Below are 27,077 nucleotides of genomic sequence, written 5' to 3'. Positions count from 1 at the left end.
CACGGCAATGCCGGATCCTTAACCCACTGAGCGTGGCCAGGGATCAAACCCGTGTTCTCATGGATACTAGTCGTCTTGTTAACCGCTGAGTCACCAGGGGAACTCTGATCTTTGTTCCCTTTAATCCTTGATCTCCAAGTGTCAGCGCAGGTGGATATGTCATCTTGAAATGCAGGAAACAGAAGTACAAGGCATTCCTTTAACAGGCACTGTCCCATGCTGAGGATATAGCTGTGCCTGGCCTATGGGAGCCCTGCTTTTCTCTCCAGGACTCTTTCTCAGTCTTTCTCTTCTTTTCTCTCCAACTTTTTCTTGACCGTGCAGTCTGAGCATTTTTGACCCTCTTGCCTCTGCCAGGACCACTCTCCATCTGGCTGACTCAGCCTGAATGTCACTTCACTCACTCGTTCATCCACTCCATGCTTCCTAAGGGCTCGCTGCACCCTAAACGGTGGGCTGGGACATTCCCGTGGGGAGACAGTCAAGGAAAAAGCACACAGGATTTCCGGCTGCGGCTTAGCAGGTTGCCAACCTGACTCGTGTCCGTGAGGATGTGAGTTTGATCCCTGCCTCACTCAGTGGGTTAAGGATCTGCCAAAAGCTGTGGTGTAAGTTGCAGATGCGGTGTTGCTCAGATCTGGTGTTGCTGTGGCTGTGGAGTGGGTCTGTGGCTACAGCTTAGCCCAGGAGCCTCCATATGCCACAGGTACAGCCCTAAAAAGACAAAAGAAAAAGAAAGAAAGAAAAAAAAGATACCAAATCCTTGGTGAGAATAAGCTTGGTGTGCGGACAGAAAGAAGGGAATAGGGGTCTACCCAGGTGTCCCCCCCTTTGCTGCACCTGGAATCTGGGTTGCCAGATGAGGGGGTGGTTTTGATTGCCTTTCTGAGTTTCCTCATGCTCTGCCATTCTAGGAGTTAAAGAGCCATGGGCCTGAGGCCAGCCGGACAGAGAGGGGGAGGTTGTGAGGACAAGGATGCTGTAGTCAGGCAGCCCAGGCTGCCTGTCCAGAGCTAGATGGACACACAGCAGGCCTCCCCATGGAGTCAGACAAACCCATCACTGCCAGCCCAGCTCAGAGGTGGAAGGAAGTCAGCTGGTCCACTCTGAGAGACACCCCGGGGACCGCCCATCACACGTATCCACCCCACCAGGGCACAGCTCCTTCTGCCTCAGTTTCCCAGGCTGCCATCACAAAGGGCCACAGCCAGTGGCTTAAAGCAACAGAAATGGATGCTCTCACACTCTGGAGCCTGGCCGTCACCTCCCTCTGAAAGCAGTAGGGGAAAGGCCTTCCCTGCCTCTTCTAGCTTCCGGCGCTTTTCCGGCCCTGTTTGGGATTCCTTGGTTTACACCCCCGCCGCAATCCCGGTCTTTGCCTCTGTCGTCACAGGGCTGTCTTCTTAGACGGACACCAGTCCTGCTGGATTGGGGCCCACCCGCCCCCTGCTTCAGGTCCTGCCCGACCATCTAACAAAGGTCACACATCTTATCTAATTAATCTAAACTATCTAATCATCTTAACTAATTACATCTGCAATGACCCTGCCTCCCAAGAAGGTCACACTCTGGGGGTTAGAACGTCAACCTGTCCTTTTTCTGGGTGGGGGAGGGGAGGCACCGTTCGACCCCCATCACCTTCCACGCCGTCCCAGCAACCACTGGAAGGGGTCTTTCAGCCTCTGACCCGGTGCTCCCGCTGGTGGGCCCACACGGCCCTCAGTGCGGGAAGCTCTCCCACTGGAAACTTCCCTCTCCTTCCTCTCTCCCACAGATAATCTTCAAGGGATTAATACAGTCCAGGAAAGGTGCCAAGTCCTGGGTGCCCAGCAGTAGACGAAACAGGTGGTGGGAAGGCTAACGTGGCATCTTCTTTGCCCACAGGTCCCAGGTTCCACCTGAGGCCACGTGTTAACACCTCGGGCCCCCCTGAATGTGGTTCTTCAGGCGTCTGAGGACAGCTGTGGGCTCCCCAAGTCTCTCTTGCGTTGAACACCTTTGGTTTCTTTGCTTATTCCTCAAGGAGGGTGACTATATATCTTATGAATCAAACGAGGACAGCTTGGGGAGTGAGAGTGGATGCTATTCATAATGACGCTAAGACAATAGGCTTAAGCAGACATGTCCCAGGCCCACGGTACTCTGTGGTCACCTCATGGGACACAGATTTCCAGGGCCTTTCTCACCCCAGCTACTCTCTTCTGGATTTTTTTTTTTTTTCCTCTTTGTCTATTTTTTCATTTTTGGCTACCCAGCAACATATAGACTTCCCCGGCCAGGGATCAGATCTGAGCCACAGTTGCAACCTAGGCCATGGCTGTGGCAATGACAGATCCTTCCCCACTGTGCCTGGCCAGGGATTGAACCTGCATCCCAGGTTGTTAACCCCTAGCGGGAACTCCTCTTCTGGATGTTTTGTAGTCTGTCCCCTTTGAAATCACTGCTCCCAGAAGTAACTAACCATGTGCGTCTGGTACCGGGGAAAACACCAAAGAGGCAAGGAGGTCATTTTCATAAGTGAGCCAAACAGCTTAACAGAGGCGAGAGGGAGGTGTCATGGGAACCCCAAGGAAGAATGATGAACTCTTTCTGAGAAAGTTGGGGAAGGCTGCAGAGAGGAGCTGATACCTGCAAAGGGTCTTTCCGGGTGAGTGGAGTTTTCCATCAAAAAAGTGACGGGCAGGAGTTTCCCTTATGGCTCGGCTGGTTAAGAACCCAACATAGTGGAGGTTCCCTTAGTGGCACAGCGGAAATGAATCCGACTAGTAACCATGAGGATGGGGGTTCAATCCCGGCCTCACTCAGTGGGTTAAGGATCCGGCGTTGCTGTGAGCTGTGGTGTAGACCAGCAGCTGCAGCTCTGATTCAACCCCTAGCCTGGGAACTTCCATATGCCACCGGTGTGGCCCTAAAAAGAAAAAAAAAAAAGTGATGGTGTCTTAGGACCCAAGATGGAGGGTGAGCAGGGCTCCCTGCTCACCTGCTGCTCATGGAGATTCATGTTATCTCCCCAGAACCTTCGAGAGCTCGTCTGATGCTAGCACTACTTTGGGTTAAATTGTGGGCTATCATGGGAAGGGCACACTTGTCCGGGATGCCTTGGTTCAGTCCTACTTCTGATCTTCTGGTTTGTTCTAAGGAAGAACAGCCAAAATACAGGCAGAATTTGGCAAGTGAGGTGTGGGCAGCTTAATCCAGGATCCACCGCACTTCTGGGTCCCAGTGGGAGTGAGTGGTTGATAAGCATTTGCTGAGACAAGCTGCACTGATGGGTCTGTGATGGTTTCGGGGGAGGCGGAGATCCCACCTGGTCACTTTTCTCAAAGAAGTTCAGCTAGTGAGAAAGACCCATGCATGCAACAATCTTTAAGTCATGCCCAACATCTAAGGATGTCACACAATGAATAAGTTTGCCATATAGTTTGGAGACACAGGGAGGACTTCTAACTGGAGGAATAAAACTGACTTTCACTACAGAAGTTCCAGGATTCGGATGGCCAAGGAAAGCTTCAGAGCTAGAGAAAGGATATGCAGGCAGTACGAGGCATGGGCCAGACTTTAGGGCTGGCCAGGGGGGTGGGGAGCAGCAAATCAGGGAGCCAGGTTCAGATGCAACAAGCGATGCTGGGATACAGGCCACCCTTGCACCTGGCCAACCACCCACCTCCCTGCCTTCCCTCTGGCCAAGGTCTAAATGCCAGGGCGCTGACGGTCTGGGGAGATGCGAGGGCAGTGAGAAGCCAGGTGGATGACTTGGCCTCTGGCTCGGCTGTCAGTTCATCCTCCCTCCCCTCCCCCTGAAGGCCGGCCCTTTCTCGGTGGCATGGACTCCCTTCTCCGCCATGGGTGGTAGTGGTTCTCCAGAATGATGATTCACCAGGGAGCTGGCCTCCATCCAGACCCAACACACTCCACGTCCCGGGTGGATAAACCCCCAGCTCATCCACGCCAGCCCTCTAAGAGCTTGTTCGACAGATGCGCAGACCAGGGACAGGGAGAAACCTTCAAACCCTCAAATGGTCCCTGGTTCTGTGCCCTCCTGTCTGAGGTGAGAGGGAAGTCCTATGGGGATGCTGGAGCGCTCATCTCCTGAGCTCAGATGTCATCCTTTACCACCCCGCTTGGGTGGGGGGCATCCCTCTCCTCTGAGCTCCTGATCTCCTTCTGACCATCTGCTGCTTGGTGTCCCAGGTGGCCGTTTCTGTATCTCCATTGCCTCCGGACTGTGACCAACCCTAGGGCAGGCAGTGTGGCTCCCTCATTTCTGGATGCTCAGAACTGGTACCCAGGCGGCGGTCTGTGAAGGCAGACGGAAAGCGAGCAAGGTAGTGGGTGAAGGAAGGCCTGTGTAAATACCATCACGGGTTCCTGGAGATGAGAAGGATGCAGGAGAACAGGATCGGGGCTGTATTCTGAGTTGGCCTCATCCACTATAAACACTGCAAAATCACACTTTGTGGCTGTGGGGATATCGAAGTAAATCCAGGCAGGATTCATTAACTAGATATTCATTATTATTACTATATTCACTTTTTCTTCTGATTTTTTTGGGGGGTAGCATAGAGCCCTATGGCATGTGGAAGTTCCCAGGCCAGGGATTGAACCTGTTCCACAGCATCGATCTGAGCCGCTGCAGGGACAATGCCAGATCCTTAACCCAATGCACCACAAGGGAACTCCTTTCTTCTATTGTTAATAGAACTTTAACTTAGGATGTTTTTGTGAGGGTCTAGGCACTGCATTTACTGGGCTTTAAGCAGTAAGCCAATCACGGTGGACCAAGAATGTGGCCCTGTGACTTTCCCAACTGGTATGGAAAGAGTTCCACCTTTGAAAAATGGGCATGAATAGGGCATTCACATTGTGGTTTAGCGGGTTGGGGGCCCAACATCATGTCCTCGGGGATGTGGGTTCCATCCCTCACTTGCTCAGTGGGTTGGGGATCCAGCATCGCTGCAAGTTGCGGCATATGTTGAAGACGAGGCTCAGATCTAGCACTGCTGTTGCTGCGGCTGTGGCATAGGCCAGCAGCTGCGGCCCCAATTCATCCCCTGGTCTGGGAACTTCCATGTGCGTCTGGTGTGGCCCTAAGAAGAAAACAAAAATAAAAGAGGAGTTCCTGTCCTGGCTCAGTGGTTAACGAATCCGACTAGCATCCATGAGGATGAGGGTTTGACCCCTGGCCTCGCTCAGTGGGTTAAAGATCTTGCGTTGCCATGAGATGTGGTGTAGGTTGCATATGCAGCTCAGATCCAGCGTTGCTGTGGCTGTGGCATAGACGGTGGCTACGGCTCTTATTGGACCCCTACCCTGGGAACCTCCATATGCCACGAGTGTGGCCCTAAAATTTAAAAAAAAAAAAGAAAGAAAAGAAAAGAAAAATGGGCGTAGACATTCTGGCACCTTCTCTAAGCCCTGGATGGAGGTAGAAATACAAAGATATGGTCACTGCAAAGATGCAAGATGAAGCAAAAGGAGGAGGTTGGCCTGAATGCCAGGGTTCTGATCTGGGTAACAGGTGGTATTATGGCTGAAGGAGAGAATTTGGCAGGAGGAGTAGCTTGAAGGGAAGATGCTGAGTTCAGCTGGGGACACAGGAACATGATGGATGCCTGGGATTTCTGGGAGGCAACGTCTGTCAGTGCTGAATGGATAGTTGTTGGTTTCTAGGACATCAGGTAAGGATGCAAATGGCCACCTGGAAGTTTTTGTGGGCACATAGTAGCCCCTCAATAAATGTCTCCAGGGCTGACAAAGAACCTCCCACAAACACTTCAGCCCCGGGCCCAAGGGCTGCTTAGAAGGACCCCACACAGACTGACTTTAAGGGGAAGCACACAACATCTTTTGTCTGATTAGGATCGAAGCAGACCACCGGAGGGCATATCACGGCTCCAGGTACCCAAGGTGTGGGGCCTGTGGGGCCTTCCTGCTGTCAGAAGTCAGCAGGAGGAGCCAGGAAGAGCTTGTCTTGTTGTCTTATACCTTGAAGATGTGGGAGGCATAAGGAGAAGAAATTGCATTTTCCAACCCCTGAAGCAAATCTTATTTTCTCTTCACATTTATTTGCCTACGAGTATTTTTTTCTGCACTCTGTTGATAGATATTATGTAATCACATTGTTTAAATATTTGAGATGGTGATTACGCCACCATTCAATTTTAATTGCTACTTCTGTTAACATTGTCAGACATCTCCAAGCAAAGTTAATTAAGACCAAACAATTGATTGATAGTCTTTAAAATTTAAACCTTCGGAAGGGGACCAATTTCCTAACCCAACACCATCAATGCACAGTGAATTTAGATAATAGAATTTAGCACTTCAAGGATGTTTCCCCCTAAGGCCACACCTTAGTCTAATCAATAATAAGTTATAATATTAATTAATTTATAAGAAGATAAAATATTATTTACCAATAAAGGCAATTGCAAAATATACAGTTAAAAATCACAGAACAGGGAGATCCTGTTGTGGCTCAGTGGTTAAGGAATCCGACTAGAAACCATGAGGTTGTGGGTTCGATCCTGGCCTTGCTCAGTGGGTTGAGGACCCGGCGTTGCCATGAGCTGTGGTGTAGGTCTCAGACAGGGCTCAGATCCCGTGTTGCTGTGGCTGTGGGTTAGGCCGGCGGCTGCAGTTCTGATTCGACCCCTAGCCTGGGAGCCTCCATATGCTGCAGGTGCAGCCCTAGAAAAGACAAAAAAAAAAAGAGAGAGAGACTCACAGAACATTTTTTTCAGGATATTTGTCTAGTTTATTAACTTAACAACAGGCACTCAACAAAGACTTGGGGAATGAACAAATATGGGATCTGGTATGTTTGGGGGCAGTGAGTGGGGGCAGTAATTTTACTTTGTTCTAAGTATGGTGATGAAAGTTTCCGCTTTAGAAATGCTGAACTTGGTGAGCAGCGGGTTAAGGATCCGGCTTTGTCTCTGTGGCAGCGTGGGTTCAATCCCTTCCCTGGCTGGGGAACTTCCGTATGCTATGGGTATGGCCAAAAAAAAAAAAAAAAAAAAACGGAAAAGAAAGAAATGCTGAACTTAAGGTCACTCTCTGATACCCCAGTGAAAACACCTACCAGATGGTAGAAAACGATGAATGAATCAATTTTTTTCTCTTAAACATTTTATTGAAGTATGGTTGATTTACAGTGTTGTGTTAGTGTTAAGTGTACAGTAAAGTGATTCAGTGTTATATATATATATGTATATGAATTACAGAACTTATTTTTATGCAGGAATCCCTTCTAGAGCAAGACCGATGCTTCGCTCACCTCTATGAATCCAGCAAGCATCTTCTTGGTACCACAAAGTACGGGAGGTGAGACAACCCCATCCACTGCTGACTTGTTCCAGTTGTTAGCACATTCTTTCTCCTAAAAAAGGTTCAAAGACTGGGAACCCTATTCCCAGACACTGCCTCCTGTCACTTGTACCTTCCACTTCTTCAGAGCAATGCAGACAAATCCCATTTCCAATCTGAAGATTCCTTTGAGAACTGAGTCCCTGTGGATGGACGAACAAAGAGACTCAGGAGACGGCATCCCATGCCCCGCAGTGATTCACGAGGATGAGGCTGCTGGGAGTCTGCGGTAGACCTCATGAGACATGGTGGTGCGCAGACTTCTGGGAGCTGAGAAACCTTTGAGAAGGACTTCTGAACACATTTGTGAGTTTCTGTGGCTTGAGTTGGATGTCATTCGCACGAAGGACTGTGCATCCTAAAATCTACCGATGCCGTTGTCATTTGGGGGAGATGGATGTCCGTGTTTGGACAGAAACATCAACATTCTGTACTGAATGGGTGGACATCAGATTGTAGGTGCAAAATGTAAAATACTGTTTGTGAGCGTTACTGCAATCTTTAAGATTGCATCAGCAAACCTACAGAGAGGTACCTTGATAAATGAATATGTACTTTGGTCAGATTGTGCCGGATGAGAAGTTCAGCTCTGTCACTGATTTTGTTTTTCGGCCACACCCTCAGTATGTGGAAGTTCCCAAGCCAGGGATTGAACCCATGCCACAGCAGTAACAATGCCAGATCCTTAACCCACTAGGGCCCCAGGGAACTCCCTAGCTCTGCCACTAATTAACACTGTGACCTTAGGCCTTAGCTTCCTCAGACAGAAAATGGATATGAAAATAATTAACTTTGCAAGGTTGGCATGAGGATCAAGTGAGAAGATGCCTACCAAGTACCTGGCATTCAGCCTGGGATACAGCAGGTGTTCAATAAATGCAGTGATTAGGAGTGTAAGTTCCAATTTCAAATGTGTCAGAGAATGTTCATGTAACTTATTTAGAAAATTAAACAGTAAAAACAGATATAACCGTCTATTAAGATATATTTCAGGGCCATATGTTTAACGCATCTGCTAATGTTTAAAATTTTATGAATTTTAAAAATACTATATTTTTAATTTTAAAAGTTTAAATAAGTAATAGCCAATTATGGTTTTAAAAAATTCAAATATTAGACAAATAAATGAAAATTCCCTTACCATCCCGCCTCAATCCTTAAATAATCTCAGACCCCGAGGATTCCACTAAACAGTTTGGTGTATAACATTTCAGATCTGCATAAATAAGCACATAACGATGTTTTCCCTTCAAAAATGAGCTCATGCTCTATATTGCTCTACAGCTTCTTTTTTCCTCTAACACAGTAGCTATATATTATTCTGATGGGCTTTGAAAGAAGCTATATGTTATTCTTAGCCATATATTATTCTGATGGGTTTTTAAAGAAGGGTTTTAGCAGAAATAATGCCAGTGGAAAGTGATGTTTCGAGTCCATGATTCTAAACAGTTGGCGGAAAACAGAAACACTCAAGCTAACATCTGATTATCTCATCTCTAAAATATGGCATAGATCCAGACAGCAGGTGGGGAAATAATCCAGATAAGACAATCAGGGAATTCTGAATGAGTGGAGATTATTTTTGTAATATTGACCATCACTCCAGTTGCATGGCGCACTTGGTCACAGGTGACAGTGACAGCAGTCCTGCCAGGATGGAGGGACCGGTGATCATTCCCATTGGAAGCCTGAGGAGACTGAGGTTCAAAGAGGCGTCCAAGCGGCCGGCCAGGAGGCCGGGCGTGGGCAGGGAGGTGGAGGAAAGGGGGTGTGTCGGGCTACTTCGCAAACCTGCTTTTCCCTGATCTGACTCATCAAGGTCCTCAGCCAGCAGAGGGACCTGAAAAGGAGCACAGTGACCCCTTGGCATCTGACCTCATGGAACATGCAGAACTGAGGCTATTCCTCCCTTTTGGAGGAATGGTGTTCTGGGACATGTGGCTTCAAGGATGGGCTCCTCTTTGTCTAATCGCAGTTGTCAGTGGTCCACAGGGCTTGCTGAGCATCCTGACGTGCTTGCCTCATGCAAGAAATCACCAAAGGCAAGACAGTGGAGCCTGTACTTGTTGGGCCAGCTGGCTTCTGCCCCAACCTGGGCACATCCACCCCTCTTGGGGTGCCGTGGCCCCAACTACCTGAAGAGTAGCTTAGAGGAGGGTCTCCGGGCTTGGCACTGGGGTTCCTGGGCCTCCACGAGGATGGAGATGGGGAAGGGGACCCCACTCACTCCCAGGTTCCCAAAGTGAAAACTTCCTGCATCTATCTTTATGGTTTCAAAGGTGAATGGAGAGCCTGGGATCATCTAAGGCTGACTTTGGGTTTTTTGGGGGGCTTTTTTAGGGCCACAACCACGGCATATGGAAGTTTCCAGGCTAGGGGTCGAATTGGAGCTGCAGCTGCCAGCCTACACCACAGCCACAGTAATGCCAGATCTGAGGCTTGTCTGTGACCTACACTACAGCTCATGGCAATGAAGGTTTCAACAGCAGGAGGCGATGAAAGCTGGAAACGTGAGAAAGTGCGAGGGTTTCTGATTTCTGGGCTTTGCTTTCTCAACTTTCAGTCTGAATTGGAAAATCCTAAAGATGCCCAGAATTTCCTTTAGAGGGAGCTAGAAGACAGCTGAGAAAGTGGGGTTCAGGGTCCCCCACTAAACTATCAACCAGAGCCATCCCACTTTTATCTCATTTTGTAAAAATTCTGGGTTTAGTGTAAAACAGTTATTATTTTTTATTTTTATTTATTTTTTGTGTTTTTCTTAAGTGCTGTATCTGTGGAATATGGAAGTTCTCAGGCTAGGGGTTGGATCAGAGCTGTAGCTGCTGGCCTACACCACAGCCACAGCAACACGGGATCCAGGATGCATCTGCAACCTACACCACAGCTCACAGCAATGCTGAATAACCCACTGACGGAGGCCAGGGATCGAACCCGCATCCTCATGGATACTAGTCAGGTTCATTACCACTGAGCTCCCTAATTATTGTTTTTTAAATAAGGGCTGGGGGTACCAAAACCAAATCTAAAAACTACATGTCCACTGCCTCCCTTTTCTATGGGATGCTGGTTCTGACATTCTAGACTACAGAGAGATGAGTCTTTTGGGGGGAGAACAGAGAAATTCATTCACTCATTCCACAAATATTCCGTGAGCACATCCCTTGTGTCAGGTATGACCATGTACCATGAAAAACAAAAAGCTCTAATAACCCCCCCGCCCTTGCCCTTGAGAATGTACTGAATGGTACAGGTTACAAGCCATGGCAGGTGGGTCAGAGGAGCAGAAAGAGTGTAGGGTGGGAGGCAGCCTGGGGTTCCATCCTTGAGTGAGCTGAGTCCTAAAAGCTGGAGCCACACAGTGGTCTTCAAAACATCTTTCTCTCTAGATTTATTGTCTGTATCTTTAGCTTATGAGGCTTCTTTGGAACAACCACATCTGAGTTTCTTTTTCCCAAACCATTTTGTCCAACTAGGGATCATCTAAATCACTCTTGATTTATTTCTTGCCGCCTCCTCCTTTTTCTCCTCCTCCTTCTTCTTTCTCCTCTTCTTCTTTTCCATGGGGGGGGGTTGCTTCTTCAATAAGGATGCTATAACATGTAAAGAGAGAAAAAACAAAAAACAAAAACGCAAAAACCCCAAACCCAGAAGCTTTTGTTACATTAAGTCACTGAGATTTAGGGGTTTTGTCGTTGTTGTTTTTGTTGCTCCAGCATAACCTCACCCATCCTGACTAGCACAACTTACCTACTGCTATATCCTGGGCAAACTTGTTTCTCATCCCATAGCTTAAATATCTCCCAGTCTAAGCCGTGCTCTACTCCCTCAGATGGAGGGGGAGGGTCTTTCTTCTGTGCTCACAATATATTCTAAAATACAATAAGTTTAATGAACTTTTCCTTTTGTCTATCATCCCCACTGGCTTGTGCACCCTGAGAGCAGAAGTTACATATGTATGTGTGTTTACTGATAGGTTGAATGAATACAAGTATAGTATTTGAATATTGCTCCTTTTTTTTTTTTTTCTGTCTTTTTGCCATTTCTTGGGCCGCTCCAGCGGCATATGGAGGTTCCCAGGCTAGGGGTCTAATAGCAGCTGTAGCCGCCAGCCTACACCAGAACCACAGCAACACCAGATCCAAGCTGCGTCTGCAACCTACACCACAGCTCACGGCAACGCCGGATGGTTAACCCACTGAGCAACGGCAGAGATGGAACCTGCAAACTCATGGTTCCTAGTCGGATTCATTAACCACTGCGCCACGACGGGAACTCCGAAAATTGCTTCTTAAAGCCTGGTGTTTCTTGTTCATTTTTGAGCTTCAAAGAAACAATCTGTCGCTATGTGAGTGGCAAGGTACACCTGTCAGCATCTGCCCAAGAACTCAGGTTAGGTATTCAAGCTGGAAATCAAGCGGGTGAGAAGACAGGGTCTGTAAGGTTTCTTTAGACTCAAACAGCCAGTGCCTGTGAACACTGCCGAACCAGACAGACAGAAACCTTCCACAGCAAGTGGCAGGGAATAGAGCTGTCTTCCGCACTGAAACAATTTGTTAGCATTTACAAGTTCCCATTTTCTGTATTTTAACTTCTAATTGGTTTCCTCTTTTGTGCTAAGAATGCCATCTGTCTCTTTGACAGGTTTTTGGATTTGATACCACTTATCAGGAAATATGACCATCTTCATAAGATGATTCTCAAGTGTCCATCCCAAACAGCCCTGGCTACGTGTTTTACCATTTTTCAAGCACAGCTTCACCTCCACCGTTTCTAGGAGTCCATAATATGATGTGGGGTACATGGCCTTATTTTGATGCCAAATCTTCTCTCTGCTCTGTTGCAGTATAAAGGGGATTATTATAAGGGTTCGCAGATGTGAACACCGAGGCTCTGGAAGTAGACTTGTCAAAGATGTGGAAACAATATAACCCTAGGACATTAGACTTAATTTCTGAATCTAAACCCCCTTTTTTGGGAGTTCCCATTGTGGTGCAGGGGAAACGAATCCAACTGGTGCCCATGAGGCTGCGGGTTCAATCCCTGGCCTCACTCAGTGGGTTAAAGATCCGGGGTTGCTGTGAGCTGTGGTGTAGGTTGACAGCTGTAGCTCTGATTCGACCATGAGCCTGGGAACTTCCATATGCTGAGGGTGCAGCCCTAAAAAGCAAATAAAATAAAATAAAATAAAATAAAATAAAACAAAACAAAACAAAATAATAAACCCACTGCTCTACAGACATCATTTGTACCTTGTGGAATAGTGGCAGGAATGAGATTCCTTATTCCCATTTAATGAACCAAGAAACTGAGGCCAAAAGAAGTTAAATGACCAACGAAAGACACCTCGACAATGGATTCACAACTCCAGGCTTGAAGAACTCCCTCCCCTCCCCCCCCCACCCCCGGGGGCCTGTCCTCTCACTCCCACTACCTTACGCTACCTTGACTTTGTACCACATTCCTCCACGTCCAAAGTTCCCTGGGTCATGGACAAGCTAAAAGGGAGGCGAAGCCATCCAGGGGAAATTCTAGTTGGAGAAAGGATTACTAACGAGTCCCAGAGAACCAGAGGTCCAGCTTCAGAAGTCTTAACCTGGGAGTTCCCGTCGTGGCGCAGTGGTTAACGAACCCGACTAGGAACCATGGGGTTGCAGGTTCGATCCCTGCCCTTGCTCAGTGGGTCAGGGTTCCGGCGTTGCCGTGAGCTGTGGTGTAGGTCGTAGACGTGGCTCGGGTCCTGCGTTGCTGTGGCTCTGGCGTAGGCTGGCAGCTGCAGCTCCGATTCGACCAGGAACCTCCATATGCTGCGGGAGCGGCCCAAGAAATGGCAAAAAGACAAAAAAAAAAAAAAAGAAGTCTTAACCTGGAACCCAAGTGCTGTCTGGAACCCAAGTTAGCGTCACTGAGCCCTGGTAGGCAGGTTGCCTCCAGGACAAGAGAGAACTAACTCAGTGCTCATCATTATAAACTAGGGGCTTTATGACTGCTCCATGGCTTCCCGCCCCTTAATCCTCAGGGAATGCTAATTGAATTTAAAGATGTTGGAATTGGAGTTCCTGTTGTGGCACAGTGGAAATGAATCTGACTAGGAACCATGAGGTTGCAGGTTCGATCCCTGGTCTCGCTCAGTGGGCTAAGGATCTGGCATTGCCATGAGCTGTGGTGTAGGCTGAAGATTCGGCTCAGATCTGGTGTTCCTGTAGCTCCGATTGGCTAGCCTGGGAGCCTCCATATGCTGCGGGGGCAGCCCTAAAAAGACAAATAAATAAATCAAGATGCCGAAATTAAGGCTGGGAGTAGCTGTCTGGATTGGCTCATCTGGCAGATCTCTCTGGCCCCCAGTCAGTGGTGGGGAAGGTTCCTTCCACTCAGGAACGGCTAATCGTGTTAGACGAGCCACACCTACACATGAATCTGATAAAGAGCACGGCTGGATTATGCTGCCGGCAGTCAACAATTGATGGAGATTTGGAGGGAAGAGTGGGGTCTGGGGAAAGATCGGCATCACTTCCTGGAGGGTCTCCAGCTGATCTCTGAGGACAGGATTTGGAACAGAAAAGGATTTTCTAGGCCAGAAGCAGCAGTGGGCCGGTCACTTGTCACCATTTAAACACAAGGAACCCCCCATCCCCCCTCCAAGGCAGATATGCGGGTGGGTCTGGGCTCTAAGGAATGTCTCCTGCACTCAAGGATGTTGAGAGGTCACCACCAGAAGAAAAGATCCGAACACCTCCACTGAAGAAATATGGACACACTCAACCAAATTAAATCATTGAGACTGGAAAGTAGTCCTAGGCAAAGAAGATTCCATGTGAAAAGGATTGCAGGGATCGAACCTGAAATCTCATGGTCCCTAGTGGGATTCGTTTCTGCTGTGCCACCATGGCAACTCCAATTTCGGCATCTTTAAATTAAATTGTACTCCCTGAGGATTAGGAGGCGATGGGTGGGAGCATCCGTAAAGTGCCTGGTGTATAATGGCTGTTCTTTCTTTCTTTCTTTCTCCCTTCCTTCCCATCTTGCTTGCTTGCTTTCGCTCTCTCTCTTTCTTTTTTGCCGTGTGTGTGTGTGTGTGTGTGTGTGTGTGTGTGTTTTTAAGGCTGAACCCATGGCATATGGAGGTTCCCAGGCTACTAGACCTGTAGCCACCGGCCCACGCCACAGCAACACAGGGTCCAAGCTTCATCTGCAACCTACACCACAGCTCACAGCAACGCCAGATCCTTAATCCACTGAGCGAGACCAGGGATCGAACCAACCCGCATCCTCATGGATGCTAGTCAGCTTTGCTAACCACTGAGCCATGTCAGGAACACCTGCTGTTCTTTCTAAGAGGCAGTTTCAAATGAATCTGAAGACCAGATCTTTAGTCAAAATTCCTTGTGGCCCTTACAGGTGCCCATTAAGACTGGCGTCCCCTCTGTGCAAACCCCCCTGGCGCAGAGGATTCAAATCTGAGGTCTACAGAGTGAAGCCCTCTTTGCCCCACCCCACCCTGCCCCTTGGCGCCTGACCCTAAGCAGCTTCCCTTTCTCCCAGGACAGTTTTCCTGGTCTTGCCTTTTCGCATCAAGAAAAGCAGATAAATGGGAGTTCCAAGGCTATAGCAACAATCTCCCACAGAGCTCTTTGCAGTTTTCAAGCCATTTTTACTCTCACTCCATCTTCGTGCTTCTCAAAGACTCTGTTATGTGCTAAGCTTGAAAGAAGGCTTCCCAGTGGGGGAAGGGTGCTTAAGCTGCCTCAAAAGATGCGAAATCAGTCTCTGAAGGGAGTACAGGGCCTGTTGGACACATCTCATTTTCTGAATCTGTGATTAAATTACTGGCATTCAACGAGAATAAACTTTGTTTTAGACAAAACCGTTGCAGTTCCCAGTAAAACTCCCCACCCCCAAAACTCTCAATGCCGGATCGCAAATTTTCCTCTGGGCTCAGAAGTCAAAAAAATCTAAGTCTTGCTTTGGGCCCACCCAACATCATCTATTTTCAATGGCTTCGGGTGGCTGGAGTCTAATCCTAATTAAACCAGGCCATTTTATTTCTTTGACCCCACTCTCAGCTGATGTAGTTCAGCCCCCATTTGGGCAGAAAGCATGCCAACCCGCCTGGGAGACAAAGAACTTTGGGGAAGAGTTGAGGCTTCACAAAGGGATCCTTTACCTCCCCAAATGATCCGCTTCCTGATGAGCCTCCTTGGAGAGTAATACAAGTATTGTTTTGAAAAAAAAAACCCATCAAAAATTTAAATTTGCTCATAATCCCACAGATTCAAAAATACTACCTGAAGAGCAACGTTTCGCAGCCCCCCCGCCCCCGTTTCCTTTCTTCTAAGTAAACCCTCCTAACAAATGCCTTCCACCCAATGTGTGGCTGGGTTTACGCAGACATAGCTAAGTACACATATAACCAAGATGGCAGACCGCTCACCCAGGCCTGGCTGACTAACCCTTCACACGTGGATATTTCCAAATCAGTGCCTACAGCTCTAACACATTTTTAATAGCTTCACATTATTTCACTGCTTGGATATATGATGGCAGATTCAACCCTTTTCCTATGATTATTGATAATATTTTTGTATTTTTGTTATCGAGGACGATGTTGTGACACAGTTCCTTGTTTATGTTGTTTTACGTATTTTTTATTATTTCCCGTAGGATGGATTTAGGAGACAGGGATTGCCTTTCCTCTTGGGGCTGGAACACCAACCGTGTAAGAGAGGGTCCCCAACCCCCTCCCCAGCACTGCCAACACTTGGGCCAATCTGCTAGACCAAAAAATGTTAATCTCCTTCAGATTTAATTTGCATTTCCCTGACTACTAGTGAAGCTGAGCATCTTTTCATATGTTTATGGACAATTTGCATTTCCTATTCAGTGAATTACCTACTCTCATCGTGGACCCTTATTTCGATTGGGCTGTTTTTCTCTTCAATGTGTAGGAGCTCTTTGTGTGTGTGAGAGATATACGCTTTGTCGCCTATAGATGAGGCAAGAATTTATCTATCACTCTGTTGCTTTTTGACTTAGTATAGGATGTGCTTTAACTGTAATTTAACATTTTTATCGTCGTCAAATAGGTTAAATTTTTCCTTCTGTGTTTTTGGACTATCAGTCTTCGAAAGAGCTCCAATAAATATTTTCTTTACTTTTATACTCTTACTTTTCCTATTTAAATCTTTTTTAGGTTTAAAAAATTTAGGTTTTTAAAAATGAAATCCATTGGTAACTGGGTAAGTCAGGGAGCTAGCTTTACTTTATTCTAAATGAAGAGTCAGAAGTTCCTGTTGTGACTCAGCAGTAAGGAACCTGACCAGTATCCCTGAAGAGGCCGGTTCGATCCCTGGCCTCGCTCACTGGGTTAAAAGGATCCGGCATTGCAGTGAGCTGTGATGTAGGTCGCAGACGAGGCTCGGATCCTGCGTTCCTGTGGCTGTAGTGTGGTGTAAGCCGGCGGCTACAGCTCCTATTGGACCCCTAGCCTGGAAACTTCTGTCTGCTGTGGGGTGTGGCCCTAAAGAGCAAAAAAAGAGCCAGGGATTTAAAAAGTATTTAATCAGCAAAAAATGCACACATTTCAGAGAGGGGCCCAGTAAGGTTCCCAGGAGAAACCGTGGTCCCTGAAGCTGCATCTTTGACTCATGATCTGGGAAAACCCCTTAGAGGGTTTTGATCTGCTAGCCAGTCCTGTGTTGAACCCTTCTGAGTGTGTGTGTGTGTGTGTGTGTGTGTGTGTGTGTGTGGTTTGTTTTTATTTTAATAAAGAAGGGATTTGTAGACTAAAACATTCTCCTCCCTCAAAAATCTCCTGATTTATAAACCAAATCCTGTGTATAACTGTCCTATCTGCTGGTCCATTTTAGGTATCTCACTTCATTCATCTCTGTCCTGAATTGGGACAGTCCATGCCGGCTGAGCCCGTGTTCTAAGTCGTCTAAAGATGTCTTTCGTGGGTGTCCACATCGTCTGAGGGTGTTTCAACAGCTTTAAGTGGAATTTGCAGGTTTTCTCTACAAGTAGACCAGGAACCAACAGCAGCAAGGCTTTCTCCATGGACCAAGTCTTTTATCTTTCCTTTTGCAAATGGAGGTGCCCATAAATACTTGTTGAATTTTATCATTCTGTTAAACTTCAAATTCAGACTTGTCAGTAATTACTGGTTTGCCCGAAAAGGAGGAGATTAGAGATTGAGGTCCGGAGGAAGGATACAGGATTTGCTCGGAGGCACAGGCACCAGGCCTTGTCTTTTCTTTTTCTGCTGCACTTTGTCCCTTGACCAAGTGGTGAAGGGCATGGGTCTAGAGAGAAAGGACAAGGTAGGACTTTTATTATTATTATTATTATTTTGTCCTTTTTTTTTTTTTTTTGCCATTTCTTGGGCTGCTCTCGTGGCATATGGAGGTTCCAGGCTAGGGGTCTAATTGGAGCTGTAGCCACCGGCCCACGCCACAGCAACACAGGGTCCAAGCTTCGTCTGCAACCTGCACCACAGCTCATGGCAACGCCAGATCCTTAACCCACTGAGCAAGGCCAGGGATCGAACCTGCAACCCCATGGTTCCTAGTCGGGTTCGTTAACCACTGAGCCACAATGGGAACTCCCATGGTAGGACTTTTCCATGTAGCTACAGGGCCCGTGAATGTAACAGTCCTCCTGCTGTTTTGGTAAAAAAAAAAGTGGGGCAGGCAATTCGGAGGGCCTTTCCTGGGGCTGCTGAGGATCTGAGGGTCGGCATTCATGTCTTTCCCTCTGTGGCCGATAAGCAGAAACTCTTTGAAGCTTCTTTGGCTTCTTCAGAAGGACTTATTCCAGGACAACGTACCGTGTATGGATAACCAGCTGCTTTGCTCTGAGGACACCTCCCTGAGCAAAACAGACACAGCAGGCCTGAAGACGGCGAGGAAGACCCAGCCTCTTTCCCCACAGGTCGGGGATGGGGGGTGCGGGGGAAACGGTCCTGAAAGGAAACTTCTCAGGCAAATATAATTACAAAAGAAGGTAAGCGTTGTGTAGGGAAATCCAGGATCCTTGGGATGAATGCAGCGGGAGGGCTAGGTTTAGATTAAGGGGTTAGGGAAAGGCAAAAGTCGGGGGGTGCTGAAAGGCTTTTGCAAAGGTTTAGAGCTTTCCATATGGGAAGGAAATAATAATAAGAAAGGCGTTTGGGAGAGCCGCTCATCCTCATTCATGGGCCACTTCCTAGAACTCTGGGAACCTGACTTTCTCCCCAGAATTATGTAGGCACCCAGGGTAAAGGCTGGAAGAGCCTTCACAAATGCTAATAGGGGAGCGTCTTACAGGCTGCCCCCGACCCTCCACAGCCTCCTCCGTGACTGGTTTGAATGCAGAGGCGAATGACCAGGAGGAGTGGCATTCCAGCTTGGGGAAAAAGGAGGTGGGAGAAGCTCTCCCACCCCCATCTGGGGGGCTAGGAGAGCAACCCTTCACCCCGGGAGGAACATTTTTCCAGAGGAAATTCCACTTCCGTTGTGTATTTGGTGGCGAAGGGGGCTGCTGGGGAGGCTCCAGCTGTTCCTGGGGAGTTTGGGGACAGGGGCTAGGATGGTGGAACACCCCCCCCCCCAACGCACACACACCTGCAGGAAAGCTAGACCTGAGCGACGTGAGGATTTGATAGCAGCGGTGGGGTGGGTGTTAATTTCCCCAGAAGGATCTATCAGGATCTGTCAATAACAATAGCTGACACTCAACACTTGTCCCGCGCTGGGCACCGTTCCGAGCGCTTTCGAAATTAGTTCTCACAACCACCCTATGAGGTAAACACCAGTACTAACTCCATTTCACAACTGAAGAGACCCAGGCACAAAGAGGCCCAGTAGCGCTAGCCGCTGGCCTTTTTGCTTCCAGCAATTTGAAGCCAAGGTTTCCATGTCGAGGTTTGGGCTCCAGGAGGTGTGCCTGGCAATTCCTCCGAGAACCTGATCCGTCCCCCTGGAATTCGGGAAATCGCTGGCTTTGAAAGGCTGACTTGGGAACCCTGGGGAACGGCGGCCACCCATTCCCTTCGGAAGCCGAGCCGAACCGAGCCGCCACCTCCCGTGCGGCGGTGATGACAGGTTGACAGGGCGGCAGGGGCGGCGGGTGGCCCCGCTCGGACCCCCGAGACCGGCCCGGCAGCTCCGCTTTCTGCTCGGTCTCCGCGAGGTGTCGCCTTCGGCCGGAGAAAACACCGCGACGCCACCCTCCTAGCCCGCAGTTATTTATTTATTTTCAAACAAGGGGGCGCCCCTCTCCTTTCAATTTAAAACTAGAAATCTTCTGCGGTCTCGCTCCTAAATGGGCGCGTCCTCTCCCTCCCACCTCGTTCCCTGGGTCCAGCTTTAAGCAGATAGAGACAGCTCTTAAGCAGCCCCCAACCCCCCGCACGGGCCGGCTGGACCTTGGCCTGGCGCTCAGCAGCACACTAACGCAGTCGAGGTGGAGGCTGGGTTAGGAGGCTCGGAACCACTCCCCCAATCCCAACAACACCCCCGGAACCCTCCGGAAAAAATTTTTTTTTAATGCTAAGCAATTGCCAGGCCCGCCGGGTGGGTGCTGCATTGCACCACTCGGCGCGCAGCTGGTCCGCAGAGTGCACCGGGTGCAAGCTCGGGGGCCTAAAAGGGCGGGAGGAGCACGCCCCGGGCTTCCCAGCTTTGCAGCCTCCTCTCTGCAAAGAAGAAAAGCAAGTGGCTTTTGGCGCGAAAGCCTTGGCGCCTCCCCTGATTTTTATGGAAATCAAGAGGGCGGGGTAAAGCCGCTTTCCTCTGCCGTTCTCCCTCCCCCTTGTCTGTGCCGCAGCCCCCTTCTCTCCCCGCCCCCCGGGTGTGTCAGATTTTTCAGTTAATAATATCCCCCGAGCTTCAAAGCGCAGCCAGTGACAGTCATCTGTCTGGACGCGCAGGGTGGATGCGGGGGGCTCCTGGGAACTGGGTTGGAGCCGAGCGAGCGCTAGCCAGGCGCAAGCGCGCACAGACTGCAGTCACCCGAGGACCACCCCCCGCCCCCTGGCCACCCCGGGACCCCCCGCAAAGAATCGCCTCTGGATCCCCGGCAGTCGGCGGGAGGTAAGAAGCGGGGGTTGCAAACAGCCCGGCGCCCCCGGAGCGGCTATAGCGCGGCGGGAAGGCAAACCCTGGACAGGATCGCGGCTGGCGCACAGGGCGCCCGAATATGCCCGGGGGACTGTTTCTGCTTCGGAAACAAAACCATCTCGGGGGTTCCCCTGAAAAGCCAGTTCCAGTCCCGAAGCCTCCCGGGCTGGGAGAGACCCGCCCTAATCCTTTTACTGCCCTTGCCAGGGGGTTGTAATGGCTTCGTCGAAAAGAAATTCACCCTTCTCTAGAACATTTGTCTGCAATTGAGCTGACGGGGAGCCGGTGCGCCCCCACTCCAAAGCTGGGTTCTTCTCCAAAGGTCGCCCCCAGAGGAAGAAGGGAGGGTTAAGCAGGGCGAGGCCGTCACGGTGGTAATCTGGGTCACGGCTGCTCCAGGCTGCTCCAGCTTGGAGGAGACGCGGTTCTCCCGGCGACCCTCCCCGCGCTGGTGCCCCTAAATCATTGCCGGGAACTGGGGTCCAGGCGCTCCTCTCTCCCAGGAAGAGGACGTTGTTGGGGGTTTGAAACAGTGGGGGAGTGGGTTAGAGGGGTTCAAAACCAGCTATTGGCAGTACTCCCCCTGCAGCGGGTGGATGCCGGGGGCGTCTGCTCAGTTGGGGGGGGGTGTCTGGATTTGGGTGCCTGTTGTTGGTCTCGGTCTAGAGAAAGGATTTTTCCATTTGCAAAGTTTCCTCAATCCCCCACTATCGCTTGCGCTCCCCAGGTTGCAATTTTACAAAGCGGGGACCGAGGGCACTCCAAAGCCGGTGCCCGGTACCTGGGTTGGAGCCTGGGGCTTCCTTGGAGCAGCTGGCCCTACTTGGGTGCAACCGGGATTGTCGGCGAGCTGGTGGGAGCTAGAATTCTGCAGCCTTGAACAGCCCCCTCCCCCAGGCGTTGCCTTGTGTGAATGAAATGGCAGTTTCCAAAGTTGCAGAGCCTGCCACCACCCCCCGCATCTGCATGCCCCCTCCCACCCCCTGTCGTAGACAGCTTGTACACAAAAGGAGGGAGGGAGAGAGCGAGAGACACAACTTCCTCCACCTTCGGGAGCCCTGGGCAGAGTGGGGGGCTTGGAGGGGAGATTGAGGAACCGGGTGAGAGGGGGTGACCACTGCCGCCCCCCCCCATCCGGCTCCGCTTGCCAACCCTCTCCTGGTGTGTCTGTCGGTTGCAGTGTCGGAGGTTGGCGCGGGCCCCCGCCCTCCGCGCCCCCCACGGGAAGGAAGCACCCCCCGAACTAAAAAGAGCGAAGCGGAAAGAAGCCCTCATTCGGCGGCCAGGAGGCGAGCCGATGCCGAGCTGCACCGCGTCCACCATGCCAGGGATGATCTGCAAGAACCCCGACCTCGAGTTTGACTCGCTGCAGCCCTGCTTCTACCCAGACGAAGATGACTTCTACTTCGGCGGCCCCGACTCGACCCCCCCGGGGGAGGACATCTGGAAGAAGTTTGAGCTGTTGCCCACGCCCCCGCTGTCGCCCAGCCGTGCCTTCCCGGAGCACAGCCCGGAGCCCCCGAACTGGGCCACCGAGATGCTGCTGCCCGAGGCCGACCTGTGGGGCAACCCGGCGGAGGAGGACGCGTTCGGCCTGGGGGGCCTGGGCGGCCTCACCCCCAACCCGGTCATCCTCCAGGACTGCATGTGGAGCGGCTTCTCCGCCCGCGAGAAGCTGGAGCGCGCCGTGAGCGAGAAGTTGCAGCACGGCCGGCCGCCCGCCGCGGGCCCTGCAGCTCCGGTCCCGGGCGCGGGCGCCACCAGCCCGGGGGGCCGCGGGCACAGCGCGGCGGCTGCGGGGCCGGGCCGCGCGGGGGCCGCCCTGCCCACCGAGCTCGCCCACCCGGCCGCCGAGTGCGTGGATCCTGCCGTGGTCTTCCCATTCCCGGTGAACAAGCGCGAGCCCGCGCCCGCGCCCGCTGCCCCGGCCGTTGCCCCGGCGGCGGGCACCGTGATCGTCTCGGGGGCGAGTGCCGCAGCCCCGGCGGGAGCCCCGGTGGCCGCCCTTCCCCGCCCCGGCGGCCGCCCGGCCAGCGGCAGTGACCACAAGGCCCTCAGCACCTCCGGAGAGGACACCCTGAGCGACTCAGGTAAAGAGCGAGCCGGGGTCCGGCTGCCTCCCTGAGGTCCAGGGGCTCGGGGTGGCGCTCCGTTTGTTGTCCGTGGGGTTTAGCTTTAGGGGAGAGTATTTTGGAGGTGGCGCCGGTGGCTGGGATGTGCTCTCCAAGCCGATCCCCAGGGTAAGCAGGAGAGGGGGCGTGAACGCTGTAAGAGGGTTTTCCCCGTGCCCCACCTCCACTGAGGGTCCCTCAGCCCCCTCCAGGAACCTGATTCCATCACTGGTCCCCATCCAGAGCCCCATTTCTCTCTGCAGCGCCCTCGGAAGAGGGAACACAGGAAAAGTTGAGTAACTAAAGCCGGGTTGGGGTTCAGAGGCTGGCTGCCCACATTGCCTGGGCAGGACCTGTTAGCGCAGGGGTGAATAGGCAGTCCGCGCCCTGGCCAAGGATGGGGAGACACCCCGAGAAGGACATACTTGTGCAAAATCCTATTTAGGAAGCAGAAAGTTCGGAGGGATTGCACGGATGGCGAGCCCCGAATTTATTTTATGTTTTTAAACCTGGGGGCTCCCCCCCCCTTCCTCAGTGGGCGGTGGGCTATTTGCTCCTGGTCTGCGGCCAGCAGGCGGCGATATGCTGGCCAGCCGGCGGGCGGAGGACCTGAAAGGCTGAGGGTGGTGAGGCCACCCCTCCCTCCTTTCATTCAGCAGCTGGCGGCAAGTACAACAGTGGTTGTGTACATTCTCAGGGGGCCGCCGCCTCTTTACAGTGTGCGGTGAGAACCAGCCCGGTTTTGTCTTCTAGCCAGAATTCCAGGGCTAATTTCAGAGGGGAGTCCTGTTTTGTAACCCAGAGCCCTTCAAGGTGAGGGCGGGCACTTCGCAGGCCCTCCAGGAATGCACACACCCTGAAGCACTCATTGATTGGTTCTATTGTGTGCCTTCTGCTGAAACTGAAGGGTAGGGTTAATCCCAGGACTTTGCCTGGAGGTGAAGAACTCTACCCAAATACTGGAATAGCCCCTGTCCTTGGAGCTGGGAGCTTTGGACCTTGAAAACCAGTGTTTTCAGAATGCAGGTGAATAAAAAGCCTAAATTTCCTTTGGGGGCCTGAGGACGGAGTCTTCGGAGGCTCCTGGGAGGAAACTTGGTGCTAAGCCTCCAGTTTGAACGGGTCTGTCCCTTTAATGTCTGTGCCTTGACAGCTTTCGGTGAGGAAGCACTTCCTTCCAACAGCTGTCTTCTTGGCAGAAAACCAAAACATTGGCTTAAAGGGACCCACAGACTGGAACAGCCTCACATTTCGGCTTTAGAACAAATCCCACAATTGTTCAGCTTTCCGGTCCCCTTCAGATCAAGCAGAAGAAGTGTTTTGATTTTCATGCTTGCATTTTAAACAATAATTTTCGATCCGAGCCTGGTAATAAATGAGGAGAGAGGCGAACATGCACACATGAAGCTACACGTCTTTGTTGCTGCTGCTGCTGGTGGTGACTTTGAGAAGAGGTGCCCCCCCACCCCCGATTTGGGGGTTTAGATTCCAGTGGATTAGGACTTTGTAGTTAAGGTTTGATCTTTGTTAGGTGAAAATCGCTTACTATATAGAACTCAGGTTCCTGGAAGACGAGGTTATTTTTCTTCCTTAGTTAATTAAGTTGTTCTTTAAGTTTGTTTGACTTAAAATCAACCTCAACCATGTGTAAATTGCTAAATGAGGCTCCTAAAATGAGGAGCATCCATTCTCAAGTGTGGAGATGGAGATAAATAAGCGGGTCTGGGGCAGACTAGCAAGGATGAAAGCTTCCTGTCGACCGAACCTCTGTCTACAGATAATCTGTTCAAGTCCACCTCTGGTGTTCTCCCCCATGTAAATAGCTGGAGAAACTGAGGCTTAGAAAGATGAAGCAACTTGCTCAGGGTCAGGCAGCTAGTGTGATGGAGCCAGGATTCTGCCTGGCCCCAAAGCCCAGGCTCTTTCTGCTTCTGCCACCTGCTCAAGCTTGAATGGACGGCTTGGACGGCTAGGAGTCGGGGGAAGGAAAAAGCGGGTGCCGCTGCAGACCTGTGCTGATGGGGTCACGGTATGAGCAAACCAGGTTGCCTGTGTGTCTGTGAGTTCAGTTGTGTCCCGCCATGAGACTAACGCTGCCTCTTGTTCTCCAAGATGACGAAGATGACGAGGAGGAGGACGAGGAGGAGGAAATTGACGTGGTGACTGTGGAGAAGCGGCGGTCCTCCTCCAACAGCAAAGCTGTCACCACCTTCACCATCACTGTGCGTCCCAAGAGCGCAGCCCTGGGCCCTGGGCGGGCCCCGGCGGGGGAGCTGATCCTCAAGCGCTGTGTCCCCATCCACCAGCAGCACAACTACGCCGCCCCATCTCCCTACGTGGAGAGCGAGGACGCACCGCCTCAGAAGAAGATGAAGAGTGAAACCTCCCCACGTCCCCTCAAGAGCGTCGTCCCCCCCAAGGCCAAGAGCTTGAGCCCCCGCAACTCTGACTCGGAGGACAGTGAGCGGCGCCGGAACCACAACATCCTGGAGCGCCAGCGCCGCAACGACCTGCGGTCCAGCTTCCTCACCCTCAGGGACCACGTGCCAGAGCTGGTGAAAAACGAGAAGGCCGCCAAGGTGGTCATTTTGAAAAAGGCCACCGAGTACGTCCACTCTCTCCAGGCCGAGGAGCATCAGCTTTTGCTGGAGAAAGAGAAGCTGCAGGCGAGGCAGCAGCAGTTGCTCAAGAAAATTGAACACGCTCGGACTTGCTAAACGTTTCTCAGAACTGGACAGTCACTGCCGCTTTGCACATTTTTTTTTTTTTTAAACAAACATTGTGTTGACATTAAGAATGTTGGTTTACTTTCAAATCGGTCCCCCCCCGTCGAGTTTGGATCTGAGTGGGGAGCAGGACACTTGGGGTTCTTCTTCCAGGACCTCGGAGAGGGCCTGCGGGAAGGGGTGCTGGGTGGCCCTGGCAGTGTGTTCCTCCGTCACACCTCCGAGACGGCGGTCCCAAGTTTGCGACAGTTGGGAGCCTTCTGGGGCTGTGGAAGTCACCTTGTTTGTTCCAAGTTTCCCGACGAGAGAAAATCATTCCTTCTTTTTAAAATGGTGCTTAATTTCCAGCAGAGGCCACGTTGGGGTTTGCCACTGAAACCCCTGGGGAACATTTCTGTAAATACCATTGACACACTTGCCTTTTGTATACGTCCTGGGTATTGAGAGGTGGCTTTTGCGGCCAGTATTAGACTGGAAGTTCATACCTAAGTACTGTAATACCTCAATGTTTGAGGAGCATGTTTTGTATACAAATATATTGTTAATCTCTGTTATGTACTGTACTAATTCTTACACTGCCTGTATACTTTAGTATGATGCTGATACATAACTAAATTTGATACTTATATTTTCGTATGAAAATGAGTTGTGAAAGTTTTGAGTAGATATTACTTTATCACTTTTTGAACTAAGAAACTTTTGTAAAGAAATTTACTATATATATATGCCTTTTTCCTAGCCTGTTTCTTCCGGTTAATGTATTTGTTCATGTTTGGTGCATAGAACTGGGTAAATGCAAAGTTCTGTGTTTAATTTCTTCAAAATGTATATATTTAGTGCTGCATCTTATAGCACTTTGAAATACCTCATGTTTATGAAAATAAATAGCAATTAAATGATGCAACTTTTCTTTTCCTCGAGAGCAGTCGTTAAACAGCTATCCCTTAAGAAGCAGTTGTAAATAGCCCAGGACCTGGAGAGGGGAATTTGTTTTTTTTTTCTTTTTTCTTTCCTTTTTTTTTTTTGGTCTTTTTAGGGCCGCCCCCGTGGCATAAGGAGGTTGCCAGGTTAGGGGTAGAATCAGAGCTGTAGCTGCTGGCCTACACAACAGCCACAGCAACGCCAGATCCATGCCACATCTGCAACCTACATCACAGCTCTCAGCAACACCAGATGCTCAACCCGCAGAGCAAGGCCAGGGATCAAACCTGCATCCTCATGGACGCTAGTCAGATTCATTTCTTCTGCACCACAATAGGAACTCTGGGAACTTGGTTTTCAGTCATTTGTACAGTCCTGGTTGGGGAGGGGTCATTGTCCCCTGGAGTGGAGAGAGCTGCTTAGGAAGACTGGCATTTTCTCAGATTACACACAAAGGTGATTAGTGATTGCACGTGGAGGCCATGGCACGTGATGCTTCGCCAAAACACTTGCCTATATGTTGGCCATTTAACCAAACTAAGCTGGGCCATCAGATCCTTTACAAGTAAAAGGGAGACACGGAACTCTGCAAATTGGCTATGTTCGGTGTTGGTAATCTTTGTCCCATCAGCAGATGGCTTTATGTTTTGGCATCGAGTGTAGTTCATCTCCCAGAAGACAGTTGTTCTTAAAACTTACTAGGACCTGTGCAAGGGTGGCAAAATAAAGAGGAGGCTTGGTCCCTTCTCAAAAAGCTCACCATCTGATTCTCAGAAGTAACTCGGGGAGTGACAGCTGTGTGGCCCAGATCCAGTTCCTCGGCCCTTTAGAAGAGGCCCTGGCGTGTTCCTGTGGCT

At 50.4% G+C, this 27,077-nt stretch overlaps 1 protein-coding gene and 1 pseudogene across 1 annotated transcript; one reads left to right on the top strand and one right to left on the bottom strand.

The window, feature by feature from the left end:
• LOC110260051 lies at window positions 19,515-19,929 on the bottom strand (annotated as a pseudogene).
• Window positions 19,722-26,199, top strand: MYCN (MYCN proto-oncogene, bHLH transcription factor). Its single transcript, XM_003125346.4, has 3 exons — window positions 19,722-20,435; window positions 21,643-22,552; window positions 24,686-26,199. The coding sequence occupies exons 2-3, from the start codon at window positions 21,760-21,762 to the stop codon at window positions 25,288-25,290; spliced, it is 1,398 nt and encodes a 465-aa protein (XP_003125394.1). The 5' UTR covers window positions 19,722-20,435; window positions 21,643-21,759; the 3' UTR covers window positions 25,291-26,199.

Source organism: Sus scrofa, chromosome 3, assembly GCF_000003025.6.
Source record: "Sus scrofa isolate TJ Tabasco breed Duroc chromosome 3, Sscrofa11.1, whole genome shotgun sequence".
Lineage (NCBI taxonomy): Eukaryota > Metazoa > Chordata > Mammalia > Artiodactyla > Suidae > Sus > Sus scrofa.
This window is presented reverse-complemented; position numbering and strand designations above follow the sequence as displayed.